Genomic DNA, 17022 nt, shown 5'->3' on the forward strand with positions numbered 1-17022 from the left:
AGCAGAGAATTGGATGCACAGGAAATTGAAAAGCAAGGAAAAAACCTAATCTTGTTTTCTGAAAAGGTTGGTGGAATGCCGGGTGCGTGTACCTATGTGTGGAGACTCCATGCTGACGTTTTTTTAGTGCTTGACTTTTTCCTTTCTTTCTTCCTTCAACAAGGCAGAAGATGATGGTAATTTATAAAATTCTGCTCAGTTTTACTCTGTGTTAGGCAGGATGTTTATCTCAAGGGGAAAAAAACCCAGTTTGCTCTTATGCCTGAAAGAGAGCTTACATGCATATTGAAGGCAGTGACCCACGGGTGCTGGTGGTCCACAGCAGTTCTCGCTCTGAGGCACTTGGTTGTCCCCAGAGGTCATTTGACAGAAAGCCTCTTGCCTACTGCTCAATGAGTGGGCTCAACGCCTAGCGGGGAGTTGAACCTGCAGCTTTAAAAGAGTAATTTTCCCAGCACACAATGGCAAACTCACAACTCTGTCAGAGTTCCCAGCTGTCAGTGGGGAGGGTGAAAGCCCCATTTTGAACTTAGGAGGCACATCAACTACATAGAAGGTTATGGATGATTTAGATAATGTAAGTACCCCCGTCCCTCATAGCTTAGAAAATCTAAGAAATTTTAATATGGATTGACTATTAGGTGACACTAAGGAATTCTTGATTTTGTTGGACTTTGGTAATGTAACATGGTTTGGTAAGAAACTGTCCCTTTTTTTTTTTTTTAGAGATGTAGGGCTGGAGCAATAGGATACTTGATGTTTGCTCTAAAATACTCAAGGAAAGGGCTGCCTGGGTCGCTCATCTGGTTAAGCGTCCAACTCTTGATTTCGGCTCAGGTCATGATCTCTGGGTCATGAGATGGTGCCCTGCATGGGGGTCCATGCTCAGTGTCTGCTTGAGATTCTCTCTCTCCCTCTGCCCCTCCCCCTGCTCATAGTCTCTCTCACTTTCTCTAAAAATAAAAATAAAAAAATCTTCAAAATACTCTTGAGGAAGAAAAATAAATAGCTGAAGAATTATGCACAATTCTGATAACGAGTCTGGGCAATGGGTAGATGGACATTCCTTATACTGTATTATTTTCTTGATTTTTATGTATGCTTGTGTATATTTATAATACAAGATTCCTGTGTTTCCACTTATGAACAAATGACCTTGGGTCAATCACTTAACCTCTTTGTGTTCTGGTTTCCTCATCAGCAAAGCAGCCATACTAAGAACCCCTCCCTGGCAGGCGTGCTGTGTGGCTTGAACAGGATACTATGGGTTTGGTGCCCAGAATAGGGCCAGCCAACAGAGAAGGCACCCAATAATTATATAATATCATTTGTATTATGTATGGATGCAGGATTAAGAAAACATTTTTCCTTTCACTTACACTCATTGCTAGTTTATTTGAACTTCCTGTCTGATCCCTAAGTCAGCCTGAACTTATATTATGAACAATGAAAATGTATGCAGAAAAATGCTAAAGCTGATGCTTTAATCTAATTGAATATAGTTCTAATGACACATGTATTTTCAGATGATAGAAGTCACTAAGGATTAGTTATTAAATGATGAGGGTAGAGAGGAGAGAGAATTTTGGAAGGAAAATATACCACAAACAATGTTTGCTGGTTAACACACTTTATATTTAACAAAATAATTTTTTAATAATATAGTCTTTTACACATCAAATATTGTTGCTAGAATCCCCTTTTTACAGTTTAGTGTTTAGTTGTGTTTTTTTTTTTTTCTCACTAGTTTTCAGGCACACCATTTTTCAAAGATTTTTAGAAACTGAATCGTTTTAAACAGGCATCAGCTGACAAACAGGATGTTGATCCCTTATTTAAACAAAGCTGTAGTTAAAGCAGAGAACCAAAGACAGGAGGAATGGGAGACAGAGGGGACAGTGGGGCTGCAAACAAAGCCTTCAAAAGAAAAAAAGAAAGCAAAACAGATGAGACCAGAACTCTGTTGTTCAGAGTTTGGAAAGAATTTCTCAATGACCTGGGTAGAAGGAAATTGTAAAATATTTATCGGTTTATGAGAAATTCTGTCACAGTATAGGTTCATCTCTCCCTAAAGGGAGAAAAATGTCAGTGCTACAAAGTCTTAAAGGAAACAGCTTGTAGTGAAACTCAGAGGAAAAAAGAAATCCGACAACAATGAATAAAAAAAAAAAAATCCCTCTCTCTGGCTGATAACAGAGACCACAGAGCAGCCTTCATTCTGCAAGCTCTCTGAAAAGAGCTTCTTGATGGATATTACACTCCATTCTAGTAAGTTCCTGCTGCAACTATCACTGTGCCAAGACTTTAATGCAAATTGTTTGAACCCTGGCTCCCCAGTTGCACTCTCTGTTTCCTAGAAAGGACATAGTAACTCCTTAATAATAGATAGGGTACTATGCTACATGGCTCTATTAATGATATTTTCTGGGTTTCAAACCTTGTTCCTGTCATTTATTATTATTATTTCTTTCCAAGAGAGTGGATTTTTGAAGCCGGCACCAGGCAACCTCAGGGCAAAGAAAGCTCTATGCTACATCTCTGTCTAGACACAATCTAAAGTATGGAAGGCCTTTACTTTGGAGTGCAGGAATAAATCATGCAGAATTGTTCATTCATGACTGTCTATGTGATGTATCCATGGTGGCAACAAAAGGCACCAACCTTGCTGCAAATTGGTGTTCTAAGAGAAGGCAGCGTGATGTTCTTCCTCGGAGGGGCCCGGCATGGCTGTTTGTATCACACACGAGCACAGTGTACGTGAGAAGTGTCAGGTCCAAGGCATCAACACGTTAATTCTGGAAATGACAACTCTTTCTTGATGACTGGAGGAGCTTCCAGGGAGGAGAGGCTGACCGTTTTAAATGAAAACCCAGTTGATGAGACTAAAGAAGTGTGTCCTGAGAGTGGACCTATGGCAACAGAAGCATCACTCCACTGGGAGAAGACTGACCTCTTGCCCTTGGGGCTGCAGACTGTGCATGTCCCAGAGGGCTTAGAGGCTCACCAAAGCCACGGGCTGAGCCAGAGTTTGCACAGTATGCCACCCTGGCAGAAACCGGTCTGTACTGATTATTCTAAACCACACATTCTCAACCAGGTGACGTTTTGTCCCTTCCCCACTCCTTGGGGATATTTGGCAATGCCTGGAGACAATCTGTTGTCACAATAAGAGTGTTGCTATTGGCATTAAGTGGATAGAGGTCAACCATGTTGCTAAATGTCCTAAAAGTGCACGGGACAGCTCCCCCTACCCCGCCGTAACAGTGAATTATCTAGTCCAAATGTCAACAGAATTCATCTTGAAAAACCTTGTTCTGGAATGCGGCACCTCGTGAGAGCTACGGCAAAGCCCAGGCTCGGGTGGGAGTGGAAAAGCAAAGAACATCGGTGATGAAGAAAACCTTAAAGTTTCCTCAAGGATCCTGCCAGGTCTGCGCCAGGGTTTTCAAGACAGGAGAGCGGAATAAGCAACTAACTACACCATGTGGTTTCAAGAATCTTGATTCGAGGTGGCATCAGATACCCTGTGTATTTTATTGTTCTGTTACTATACGAGCAGCATTACCAGGGCAACCTTGAGACGCTTCAAAGTTTCACTTTAATTGTTCAGTATCGAATATATACATTTTAAAAAATGTTCAACAAATGGAATTGTATTGTGCAAGACTCACTCTACCCTAATCTTGAATTTAAATCAGCACTTGAGGTGGAAAGAGTGTCCTGAATCTGTGTTTTAGACCTAGGGCTGAGCGGTCATTACGAAAACATGGCAAACACAGTCCCAAACCATAAAACTGCCCGTGGGTACTCCTGGCTTGCAGCCAGATCTGAACTCAAAAGCCAGGAGTTTCCAGAAGGATTCAGATTCACAGTGGGGTGACACACCCTGGTTCTGGTATGGAGGAGGGCCAGGTGACAGAGCAGGTGTAGAGTGTTGACTTACAAGCCGAACTGGAATTCGGCATCATGAGAAAGTCTGGTGATTAATGCTACAGTTGTGAATTCCTGGCTCCCTTTGGATGCTGTAGTCAAGCTCGTGGTGTTTTTCACATATTAGTTTTTGATTGGCAGTTTCAAGGTGTTGCGTCTGAAATGTGTGGTTTGTAAGTATTAAATTGTGATCTCCCACATACTGCACCAAACCCTGGCCCCCCCGCCCTGCCCCAGCAGTGGGTCCAGCTGTAGGTGGCTCTCGTTTTCTGAACCTTACAGGGCATCTTTCACCCAAGGGGAGGGATGGTCAGTTGCTTTTGTGCCCTCCTGGTCAGGAAGGGTCCTCACCCCCAATATTCCTTTACTAAATCTTATATGACACCACTCCAAACTTAACCGTGCCGTCAAATCTGTCCCCACAGATTCTAAATACGAAAAGAAATTCTACAAGAGAAAAATGCCATGGGTGGTGATGTACAGAAGAGTAGAAATGAAGCAAATTGGCGGACGGTGAGCTGGCAGGCTAGAGGTCTCACCAGAGAAGGAGCCCGTACGAGGCTGTTTCTTCCTTTTAGTTTCAGAAATCCAGTGGTCAAGTCACCATCAAGCACGGATAATTACAAAAGCGGTTTCGATAGCTATATACCATATATTTTTTATATAGCAAGAGGGAAAGAGAGAAATTTCCTCTTAGTAAAATATTCACTTTTGTCAACCCTAAAAGGTTTTGCTGGTGACCCTGTTGTAGCTGGCAGGAGTTTGTTTGTTTGTTTTGTTTTGTTTCGAACATGTGCAGTGTAGAAGCCATAGCATCCTTTCCTAAGAACTCCTCCTCGGTTGGGAAATTGTCCTACACAGTCTGCTTGCCTTGGCATTCACGTTTTGAACACTGAGCAGGCTTCCACCAGTCCCCGTTGTGACAGTGACAGATGTTACATTCATCCACTTTCACTTCAATGCCAGCCGGGATTATTGTTGTTCCTGCAAAGCAGTTTGGACCTGGAACACACATATACGTTGATTAGTTGATTAAATCTCAGAGGCTCCCTTTTTTCTCTTCTCGACCCCAGTAAAAAAGCCAATCCCCAAAGCCAGGAATGAGTAGGTCAGATTACTCGCCACAGTTTATTACTAAGGTACTTCCTAGCCATCTCTACTACTCTTTTGCACACAACTCATAGTCCCTATGTGTATTAAAAAAACAAAAAAAGGAGATCCAGTGCATAAAAAACCTTCTTCTTGTCTGTTACTGAGTACTCGCAGTTTTCTGAAGTATGAGTCTGTGGACCAAACTCTATTTGCTTTATCCTCTGGGGTGTAAATGTTGCTGAAGCAGCCTCTGAAACTCAAGTGGGAGTCTAACATGGTCTGCATCAGATGATGGTACTCTGTGGTCTGTCCTCTCACTTCCCGTGGTGGGTAGGTGACAATGAACTTGCTCATTGCCTGGCTTCAGCACCTCCCCAAAGTCCAGTTCCTGGAATCCCCAGCTTGTTTCTTGATAACAATAAATAATTCATGACCAGATGATTTATTCATGTCCCAAACAGTCTTTGTTAGAGGTTCATTTGATTTTTATAAATGGAGCTCCTTTAATCTGCTGGCTATCTTTTTTTTTTCGTTTGTTTGTTTTTAAGAGTGACCTAAATGGTTGGCTTTTGAAAGTCAGCAGGAATTTTATTTTTATTTTTCAGATTGAGAAAAGCTTTACGGAAAATGTCACCTGCTCAGTATAGGTGAATATTTTTAAAATTCACCAGTGTTAGTTTTTCACTTCTCTTTCTCTCCTTTCCTTTCCTTTCCCTTTCATCCCAGTCTGCAAATGCTGGTATTCGGTATTGGTGATATTATTTCTCAAAATCAAATGGAATAAAAATTGCTTCCCAAGGTGCATTGGGGTGGTGCAAATTGCTCAAGTCTCTGAAGTACGTATTTGGATAAAGAGGGGGAATTCTGTCTACTCATGATTTATCAACCCAGCATTACTGGCTACTTTCCATAACCACTACAAAGTAACATACATCAATATCAGTGCTCTACTTTCACTTTCTTACTGCTTGATAAGAATTTACGAGATTATCTTTACCATCAAATAAATGAAATCAGGGGTGATTTGTAGTTCCACTTCATAATTGAAATCTTGTATAAAAATGGCAACTATGAAGTTATAATGCGTTCACACAAATCTATTTAATATGCTAGGATTTTAATCATCTGTTGCTTTAGCGCTCCCAGACTTCAGTTGTGGATATGCTTGCCAATGGCCTTTGTGTACATATGCCTTTCTTTCATTTGGTGGCCAAACATCCCAGGGCATGTACCTGTGCCTGGTTCTCATGAAGAACCAACCAGCAAGACTAAGAGGGATATAATGTGTCATCACTGACAATTAAACAGCTAGCAAACTGCCTGCTCTCACCCAGGATGGTGTTTCTTTTTAGTGATTATAAGCTCCTGGCCATCTTAACTGCTGATTACTTAAGGATCACTGTTTTAGAATTTAAGTCATTGTTTCACAGGTTGAACTGTCTTTGGGGCTACACCTCCCTGGAAAGATTTCACGTGAAATCATTAATTTGTTCTAGACTCAGAAAAAAAGGGAATCTGCAGAGAACTTGGCAAGGAGCCTTTTTCAAAATGCAGTTGGTTGTCTCATGGCTGTTGTTGACAGACCTCTCTCAGCCCAGCCAGTATTAGGCCAGCCAGAATCTGGACAGAGCCAAACTAGCTTCGAAAGTCAAACTCGATGACTACAACCACCTGTTTGCCTGGAGCCACCCCAGGGGAAGCAGTAGTTTTTCTCTCTACCTCGATTCTCATCAACTCTTTTCACCCGATTGTATACTTTTTTCCTTAATAGATGGTGAAGGAAAAAAATGATTCCTAAACAGTGGTTCCAAAACAAAGAAGTCCCTGAAACAGGCAGAGTGTGATCTACTGAAGAGTTTTCTCAGTTTCATGAGGGGATTTGGAAACTTGTCTGCAGAATCTTAAGTGTGTGTTTACGTGTGTAAGAGGGGTCATTCTGCTGGCTCACAGTGGGCAGGTTCATCTCAATAGCACAACAAGAGAAAAAAGCAGGGACAGATCTTTGTAAAAGATTTCTGACAAGTCACTGTGCATGTCTTGAGAGAGATTTTACTAGTGCTCTAATTTTCCTACCTGTTCCTTTCTGTATGTTTTTGGTGTTATACTATGATCAGTATATATTTGATCAGCCTCTCTAAATCATTTCTTAAGAGCCCCTTAGAATTTCCTGCTTTCTCAGCTCAGAAAGTATTAATTTATACTGATTGACAGAATGCAAGGAAAGATCCCTTGCACTTCGCAAGGATTGAACAGAGTCACTGCCTATAAATAACATAACCACATCAATGGCTGACTTGGCGGCCAGAGATATTTTACAGAATCCAAAATTCCTGTTTGATCTCATTAACAGTAATTTTATTATCACCCTTCTGAGAGTTTCAGGTTAACTAAAGCCTTAAGTTTGTGGTTAATAGTCTTACCTGCTTAAAAGTAATTTAGTTAATTGTCAAGCAGAATGGTTGGCCCTATTTAGAGACTGTTCTAGTTTTGTACCTTCCCCCTCAATAGTGGTGACGAAAATATTACTTGGGCTTTGAGGTGTGAGTGTTCCATGTGAGTTCCTTCCATAGGAGATCTATCCTTCTATCTTTTTTTTTTTTTTTTCCTTTGGGAGATGTTTTTTTCTTTGTGTGGAAGGATAAGTTGCTTAGAAGAATAAACTCAATGGCGAAACTCAATAGCAAAACTCAATGGCAAAAAAAACATATTTAGTGCAAAAGACTTGGAGAGATCCTTAGAGGGGAACAGTGAAATGATTAAACTGAAGGTTGGCAAAAAGGACCTGTGAGAAAAGGTTAAAAGGATAAGGATTATTTAATCTTGAAAGAGAAGACAGAGGAATAACTCAATAACTCTCAGGGAATTAAGGCTTATTATGTGAAGAATGGTGACCAACTCTTCTTTCTTCTGACACCTAAAATAAGAGGAGATGGAGATACATTGATTCTCAAGGAATTACACACACAACACACACACACACACACACACACACACACACACACACACGAATCTCTCAGAGAAATGAGAACTAAGTAGACAGCTGTAGGGTGAGATCTCTTCTCTTAGACATCTTTAAGAACACAGTAAGTGTCATCCGTCTGATATGTTTAAAATTGCCAGCTCCTTAAAAGTAAGACCTGAATATCTGTCATTTCTTATGGTCCAGGCCTAATATTGTGTTTAGCACATATTAAAAACTCTGTGTATCTTTATTTAACTAAATTAAATAGTATGAACTAGCTAGTTATATAACAAAAGCAAAATTATTTTCTGAACTAATACATCAGGCATATATATATCAGGCTTACATACTATATATATATATATATATATATAGCATATATATATATATATAGCATATATATCAGTCTTAGTCCTAAAATATTGGTATAGAAATATTTTCAATTAATAGTAACATAACAATACTTTTCTGAGCACCTACTTCGTGCCAAGAGTATGTCTCATTTAATATTTCCAATTAGCCATGTAAGGTGTACATTTTCAACCTTTATGCACCTTACATGGTTTACAAGTCTATTTCTGAGCCTCAGAGGTAGAAAATAGCTTGCCCGAGATCACATGTCTAGGAAGTGACATCAATGGGATATGAACTCAATTTCTCTAATCTATAGAATACTTCTAATTGCCTACAAAAAGAGGCAGATGCCGACGAGTGCATTGCTGGCTTCCATTGCCCAGATCCTGAGTTTCTGATCAGAATTTAGAAGTCCAGTTTGTTTTGGTATTGAGGATGCATGCTGGGTTAAGAATCTTGATGGCTAAATAGAAGAGAGACTGTTTTTCTATAGATCTTTATCAGATTTATTGGTTTTATATTGTGTAGCCTTACAATCTTCAGAAAACACAATTCATCTAATAACTAAAAGAAATTTTTCGTGGAGAAGCTTCTTGGACAGTGAGGCTTTGGTTTTCCTGTGGGCAGCAGCAAAATTCCCACTGGTACTAGAAGTACACCAAATGAGAAGCAGATTGAAAGTGAACTATGACTCAGGAGTCCTGGCTCAAGTCATGGTTCTGTGATTATCTATGTGACCTTCGGCAAGCACTGCATAACCCAATACTAATGGAACCCAATATGGTCTTGTCTCAGAAAGGATTCATATTTTTGGAAATGCAATAACACTGGAAAGGCAATTCAAATATTTACTGAGAGTTGGAGCAAGGAGGGAAGAAGGAAAAGCAGACTAGGGATACTTCTACACCCCCCCCCCCAAATTCTTCATGAAACATAATTTTCTCTATTATTCTGTGCATCTTTAAGTACTTAATTTGCACACTTATACAATAGAAAGAGGTTTGTGAACCTTTTCTTTTCCATAGTGGAAATTATTCAAAAGAGATCTTTTAAAGGAGAGCAATACATGAAATATGTAAAAGCAGAGCTTCTCTGGTGAGGTGGCCACGAGGAGCCTGCAGCTCGGTCTTTCCTGCAGGATGTTTTCCCCATCTTCTCACTTCAACCTTGCAGAGATAGCTTAGGAGGCATCTGCATGGAATGGGGATCAGAGGGAGAGCATTTGGAGTGATCTCTTCTGGCTTCAGTAATCAAAGAAATCAGGAGAAAATAGATGTCATATTTGCAGTTGTAAGAACTGAGCCGATTTCCTCAGGCTTTAAAGTTCTTCTTGCTGAGCCCTGAAATTTCTGCATTAAAGAATACATGAACTACATAGAAAAAGAAGTCTATAGCTACTCTGATCACATCTCCTGAAGACCCATGCTTGGTTATAATGTTAGATATCACATTGGTTGCATGGAGGAACAAATGCATAATCTGAAATAAGGTTGGGAAGAAAAGGATCTCAGAGGAAGGTCATAACAGAGAACTTGACCTATGGGTCCATGGAAAGATGTGGTGTGTAGGGGGAGAGAGGGGTAGGGAGGGTAGGACTCACTGAGGAAGTGGAAAAAGCTGTGGGGTTAGAGTGATGTATGTAGTAAGAAGTCACTAGGAGAATGGTGGTATGCAGAGCTGGTGCTTCATACTGGCCTGCAAAAACTAAGTGTTAAGTATTTGGGAATTTTATAATCTTGTTGACATTATTTTGGCAATGGAAAGCCATTGAAACATTTTAAGTAGGGGTGTGTGTGTGTGTGTGCACAGATGTGCATGTGCATTTATACATATATAATCATGAAGTAAAGACATTGGTTCAAAAAACTGCCCCAGCGTCATTGTATGGTTGGTCCACAGGGCACCTGTGATTGGACAAGACATGATATGTCTTGATGGAGGCAGGACCTTTGAGATTGCAGACAAAAAGTAGAACCCTCAAGGGCCCTGGCACTGGGTCATGTTAAAACACATTCCTTCTTTGCTTTGACACATTAAAAGAATCTGCTAAGATGCTGGGGTAATATTAAATTAGTGTCAGCAATTAACACATTGGCTTAAGTTAATTGATCATATTATTCCTATACAAAGTGAGGTCCTAAGGGAAAATGCTCTAGGAAATGTGCAGTTTGACCTGGGGAGGGGGGCATGAGTCGGCGGGGAGGGAATTTAATTTCTAGCTAGACAGCTTAGTAGGAGTCCTGTCCGGGACCAGGATCATGAGAATTCTTAATGGAGATGCTGGGCTGTTTGTGGGGGGAGAGGAGGATCCTATTAGTCAAACAACAAAACCACGTGTAGATAATTTAAGCTTAAAATACACTAATTAAAGGAGGTTTCATATACAGATTATCCAGAATACCAAAAAGAACAAAGTTTGAAGGAATGCAATCAGGAGCAAGGGCCAAACTCATGATACAGACCTAATAAAAACACACCTTGGGGACGGATAAAGCGGTTTGCTCCCTCACTATCACCAACCCAGGATCCTGGATGCTGCTGGAACCGTCAGCACCACTGCCTCTCTTACCAGTATTTGTCAGAATGGAGACTTCTTGGATTTACTAGTTTACGGTTCGAAATCTACAGCAGGTAAGCCTGGGGATAGAGGTTAGTCAAGGGTCTGCACCTTGGCTACAAGGGAAGCTGAAACGCAAATAGTTGGTAGTTGTAACTTGTTTAGGGAGAGGGAGGCTTTCCTTCTGCACAGAAGATTCCCCAGTCATCGGAAAGAGGCCGTGGTTTATTGCTGATGCTAAGAAGGATCAGGAGAGTCAGTGAGGGCAGACTTCACCTGCTTTGAGTTTTTTTCTGGGCTGACTGCCAGTATCCTTTGTCTAGCAATCAGAACACAAAATAAACATTCAGAACAAGATTGCTCTACACGTGAGTTTTATAGGTGTTAATAAGACAACATTTCTGCCTTCAAGAGTTGATAGTCTAGTGCGGGTGAATCTGATACAAAAAGCACAAAAACAAACATGGCCGTTTCAAGACAGTCCCTGAAGAAAGCAAACAAGAGTGTAGTTGAGGGCCCGACCCGGAGTGGAAAAATTCTTTATCGTTTACAGAGCATGGCTGTATATGTTTTCTCATTTCCTAGTCACCCTAATGCTGTAAGGTGGTTCACACGAATCCCATAGCACGGGTGAAGGAAGTAAAGCTCAGAGAGATGAAGGGACTTGACAAAAGGCAGCAGGAGAACCTACATTTCAGCTCTCCTAGTCTGACCCCTCTGGTTGACTACTTCCCTTGAGGAGAATCTTTCTTTTTTTCCTTTTTTTTCAAATTAACATATAATGTATTCTTTGCCCCAAAGGTACAGGTCTGTGAATCATCAGGCTTACACATTTCTCAGCACTCACCATAGCCCATGCCCTCCCCAATGTCCATCAGCCAGCCACCCTCTTCCCACCCCCCCACCCCCAAACAACCTCAGTTTGTTTTGTGAGATTTAGAGTCTCTTATGGTTTGTCTCCCTCCCAATCCCATCTTGTTTCATTTTTTTTCCTTCCCTAACCCCCACAACCCCCTGCCCTGCCTCTCAAATTCCTCATATCAGAGAGATCATATGATAGTTGTCTTTGAGGAGAGTCTTTCTTTATGTGTACTATTATTTCCTTCAATGCCAGTCAGAATCGAACACTCTCCTGTTCCCGACTCCCAGTTTTCTGTCACAGGGAACTCAGGCAAAACCCAAATCTAAGCGATATGACTGAATTTAGTTAATACTTTAGGAATTCTTAAGAATTTTCATGAACAGCCTTATTCCTTTCTGACATGAAGTAGTATTTTGTTCGTTTTTTAAAAGAGACAAGGAGACCCAGAAATGTTTCGAGTGACTTTGAGAAAGCCACACAGTTGGTAAAGGATGGAACAGGCATGTTGCTGTGTTCCGTTCCAGAAGTCAAACTTCTCTGTGAGGAGGAGCTACTTTTCATTTCCTCCAGTTTTGATAGCATTTAGGATGTTGTGGGACATATTGGAGAGAATCTGTTGGGATATTTAAGTTCCTATTATGACAGAGAGAGAGAGAGAAAAGGAGAGGTGTGTGTGTGTGTGTGTGTGCGCGCGCGCGTAGGTGAAGGGGTGAATAGGCAAAAGGGTGAATGTAAAGGTGAAGATTTGGAGCAGAGAAGCTCCAGCAGCTTTCTTCAACCTCTTGTCTCTAACCGTGAAGTGGGAATTGCTCCCAAGAAGCTGATCTCACTGAGGAGTCAGTGTGGTTTCCAGCGATCATCTCAGAGGGCGGCAGCCAGCCTGGCCCGGAGACGTATCCATAGGAGATGCCCTGTCCTTGTTGCTTGTCGACCCAGATCCCCTTTATTGTTAAAATAAAGTCTCTCCTTCCCAGAGACTAGGAAAACCAGGCTGGTCACGACTCCTTTATAGATGCTTCCGGATTACAAATTGGTAGGACGCCCCTGAAAGTCCTCCTTCTGACAACAACTTCATATTGCTTAATGATCCCCTTTTGAGCATTGCAATTTCTGTCCTTGATTTGAAAATTTATTATTGACGCTTAGTGTCTTTTAGAAATTGGTTGTAAATGATCTTCCTGCTGCATAAATGAGGCAGATTCCTATTGTGTGAGGCCATAAACATTCTATATTTCTTTGGCAGGGCATCTAAATCAGTGTTTCAGCAAAGGGTAGGCTTGTAGGCCTCAGTCTGTGGGTAGAATTGGATTGGATTATGTTCTTCCTTTTAACTGATTTTAATTCTCTGCTTCATGAAGTCTGATAGATGTTATTATGCCATGGAAAAGCAAATAGGCTTTCTGATCAGGTGTACACTCATTTCCAACTATTATAATCTTGGAGAAAATGTTTCTTAAAAAAATAGTAATGCGAGCCGATCGCAGTTAAAATTTAAGTGACTAAAACCTCCCCAGTATCGTGTTGAAATAGCCCTGTCAGTCCCGGAGAGAGAGCAGTTACTTGCTGAAGGGAGCTTCTAGATCCTTTCCCTGGAGAATGACGTACCTCTCTCTGCCTGCTTTAGTCATCCCTCCCTACGTTACATTCCAACCATTTTATTAAACCTCAGAACAAAAAGCTTCCTCAGATTAAGGTGGCAAGTTTCAGGAAGGATTGTTTTCTCTGAGGCTGCCCTAGAGGTGCCTGTTAATCATTTTATTTGAAAATTCAATATCACTGAACTCCCACACACATTTCAGTATGAGAGCTCCGGAGAGTTTTCTGGCCCTTAAGTATGTAAGATTTATAGCCTGGTGCTCCAATTAAGTAAAATGCAAGGAGCAGAGCGGAGAAAGGAAGGACGTGGTCAAGCTACACAATAGGGTAAAGGTTGGCTGCTCTTTCGGTCATGTCGGGCGCATCAGCAGGCTGGGAGAATCAGGCTGGGTTCACATCCTGTATAAGTGGGACATACATGTCCAGGCTCACCTTCAAAAGGATGTGTGGCCAGAACGTGGCTTAATTTGCTATTGTAGAAGACATTTTATCTGCTCAGTTTTTGCTTCAAATGATGAAATAGTCCAACCCAATTTTCCAAGCGGCAATGAGACTGCCCTCCCCTTGTTACAGCAGTCAGTGGTTTTCAGGTAACTTTCATATTTCTTCTCAGCAGTCCTAAAGTTAGGAAGAACTGATATTAGTGTACCCATTTGACAGGTGAGAGAACTGAGGTTCAAAGAGAGAAGAGAGGAGGTGATTTACTGCTCACTTAATTACTAGGTAAGAAGATTAGGGCTTGAGTTGTACCCTCCATGTTTCAATCCCATTTCTGCCATTTACAGGAGGTATGATCTCAGTGCCCCCAGCTGTAAAGTGGGAATAATGCTGAAATGAGTGTGCCTGTCTACTGGAGATTTTGAAAAAGCAAATGAATTAATAAATTAATACATGTAAAGTACTTAGAATGGTGTTTGTCACATACTGATACTAGGTAAATATTGCTATTTATTTATCATGCTGATTATTATTATTACCTGAGTTACAATCTAGGCTACTTTGGATGGGATATGGATTTTAGGCCCTTTGGTTGGTAGTCAGTCTAATTAAAAAAAAAATAGAACATCAGTGAAGAAATTAATCTTATTAATGCCAATTTATATATATATGTATATATATATATTTTTTTTTTCAAAGTCAGTGAACATACAACAATAAAATTTTTTCTATGTGGATTTTCCCCAGGCCTATTCACTATTTACCAGGAAGCTAGAAGGATAAAAAGAACACCTGAATAAAGAGCATCACTGGGGAGAATTAGGGGAGATCTATTAGTTTGAGCTAGCTGTTGACTATGGAAAGATCATTAGAAAAAATGATTTAAAATGGTCTGTTTGGACTGCTAATGATAACTGTTCTTTTGTTATTGTTGTTGTTGGAAAGAAAGGGTCGAAAGAAAGGGTCCAGATATGGTGGGAGAAAGTCTAAGTTTAAGGATAACAAGGATTGCGTAGTAAAAGGCAGAGTAGGCAGTGGTATCTATATATATCTAAATATCTGAATTATTTCTCTGCCCATCCACCCATCTGTCCATGATCTATTCAATCTTTTACGCATTTTTTAAAAACAAAAACAGGATAAATGTAAATGCCTGTTAATAATGGACATATTGGGGACGCCTGGGTGGCTCAGTTGGTTGAGCGACTGCCTTAGGCTCAGGTCGTGATCCCAGCGTCCTGGGATCGAGTCCCACATCGGGCTCCTTGCTCGGCGGGGAGCCTGCTTCTCCCTCTGCCTCTGCCTGCCATTCTGTCTGCCTGTGCTCGCTCTCCTCCCCCCCTCTCTGATAAATAAATAAAATCTTAAAAAAAAATAATGGACATATTGAATGAATTATGTGAACTGTTCCATACTCTTCAGTAACCATTAAAAATAATGTATTACTACCTCCAGCTGACTTGCAGAGATTTTGTTGAGTTCTTATTGAATAAAAAAAGGCATTATACAGAGAGCTGGGTGCAATATTTTAATAAAACAAATGTAGATAAACAAACTTCTGTTTGTATGTTGGTATAGAATTATATGCAAATAGAGAAAAAACAAGGAAGTACCAATATACATTGTTGACATGGATTATCTTGTTGGAGGGAGGGATTGCTGATGGGGAAGGAGATGACTAGGACAAAGGAGCAGGATAAAAGCACGTGCATTATGATCTGTGCAAGTGCATCATGTTTCTATGTATAAAAACAGAGAATTCTTACCTTGCATTGCATTTTAAAATCAATGTATATGTTTAATGATTAAAACCTTTTCCCCCTTAAAACCTGGTATAAATTGATAATGCAGCAGACAGACCCATTTGGAAGTGAGGAAATATAGTGAAAATCATAAAAAGGGGCAGACAAAGCAGAACTCTCAATATTCATTTTCTTGAATCTAGAAGTTTTATGGCAGTGCTGTTTATTACAGTAGCCACTAGCCACGTGTGCCTAGGGGACACTGGAAATGTGGCTAGTCCATAATGAGATGTGCTGCAAGTGTAAGAAATATCAGATTTGAAAGATTTAATATGTCTTTGAATGTAAGAAAAAACAAGTAAAATAGCTCATTAATATTTACTATGTCAATTACATATTGGATGAAAATATTTGGGGTATATTGAATTCAGTAAAATATATTATTAAAATTCATCTCTTCTTTACTTTTTAAAAGTGGCTAATTAAAAAAAAATTTTAAAGTTGTTTAAATTTAAAATAATATTAGAAAACTTAGGGCGCCTGGGTGGCTCAGTGGGTTAAGCCATTGCCTTCGGCTCAGGTCATGATCTCAGGGTCCTGGGATGGAGTCCCATGTAGTCGGGCTCTCTGCTCAGCAGGAAGCCTGCTTCCCTCTCTTTCTCTCTGCCTGCTTCTCTGCCTACTTGTGATCTCTCTCTGTCAAGTAAATAAATAAAATCTTAAAAAAAATTAGAAAACTTAAAATGACACATGTGACTTTCATATTTCTATTATTACCAGCATTGAGGAATTAAAAAAAATTTTTTGAAGTATTTTTTTAAGAGATTTTATTTATTTATATATTTATTTGACAGAGAGAACGACAGAGAACACAAGCAGGGGGAGCCTGAGTGGGAGCAGGAAGGGGAGAAGCAGGCTTTGCCCAGCAGGGAGCCCCATGCAGAGCTCAATCCCAGGACCCAGGAATCATGACCCCAGCCAAAGGCAGATGCTTACCCTTAACCAACTGAGTCACTGGGGTGCCCCCCAGCATTAAGGGATTACAGGATGATAACAAAGTGGATAACAAGGTGTTAGTAATGGCCCAGAGGAAACTACCATTTACATAAACCTGGTAGGAAAGAATGCTAGGTGTTGTGGAAAAGGGCATATTTTCAGCACAGGGATTCTCAGCGTGGGCCCTTGATCATCAACATCATTGGGAACATCTTTGAAATGCAAATTTTCCAGCCATGCCAGATGCCAAGTGAATCAAAACCTCTGGCTATGGAACCTACAATCTGTGTTTTAACAAACATTTCAGGTGATTTTGATGCAGGCTAACATTTGAGAACTACTACTTTAGAATAAGTGAGACCTTGGATAAAAACCTTACCATTGCGTACCAGGAAAATAGCATAATTAGTCTGAGTTTTGGAAGATGCCTCAAAATAGACTGAGCTCATCCAAAAAGCAATGAATTCATCATGCTACAAGAACATAGGCTTTT

At 40.4% G+C, this 17022-nt stretch overlaps 1 protein-coding gene across 1 annotated transcript in view; it reads right to left on the minus strand.

Moving 5' to 3' along the window:
• Positions 1 to 1623: 1623 nt before the first annotated feature.
• VWC2L (von Willebrand factor C domain containing 2 like) overlaps positions 1624 to 17022 on the minus strand; it is a 160037-nt gene continuing 144638 nt past the window's right edge. The window contains exon 4 of the mRNA XM_082690250.1: positions 1624 to 4932. Coding sequence (XP_082546376.1) covers positions 4784 to 4932 — 149 coding nt within the window. The 3' untranslated portion in view covers positions 1624 to 4783. The remainder of the gene's footprint in view (positions 4933 to 17022) is intronic.

This window comes from Mustela nivalis (genome assembly GCF_964662115.1).
Source record: "Mustela nivalis genome assembly, chromosome: 11".
NCBI lineage: Eukaryota > Metazoa > Chordata > Mammalia > Carnivora > Mustelidae > Mustela > Mustela nivalis.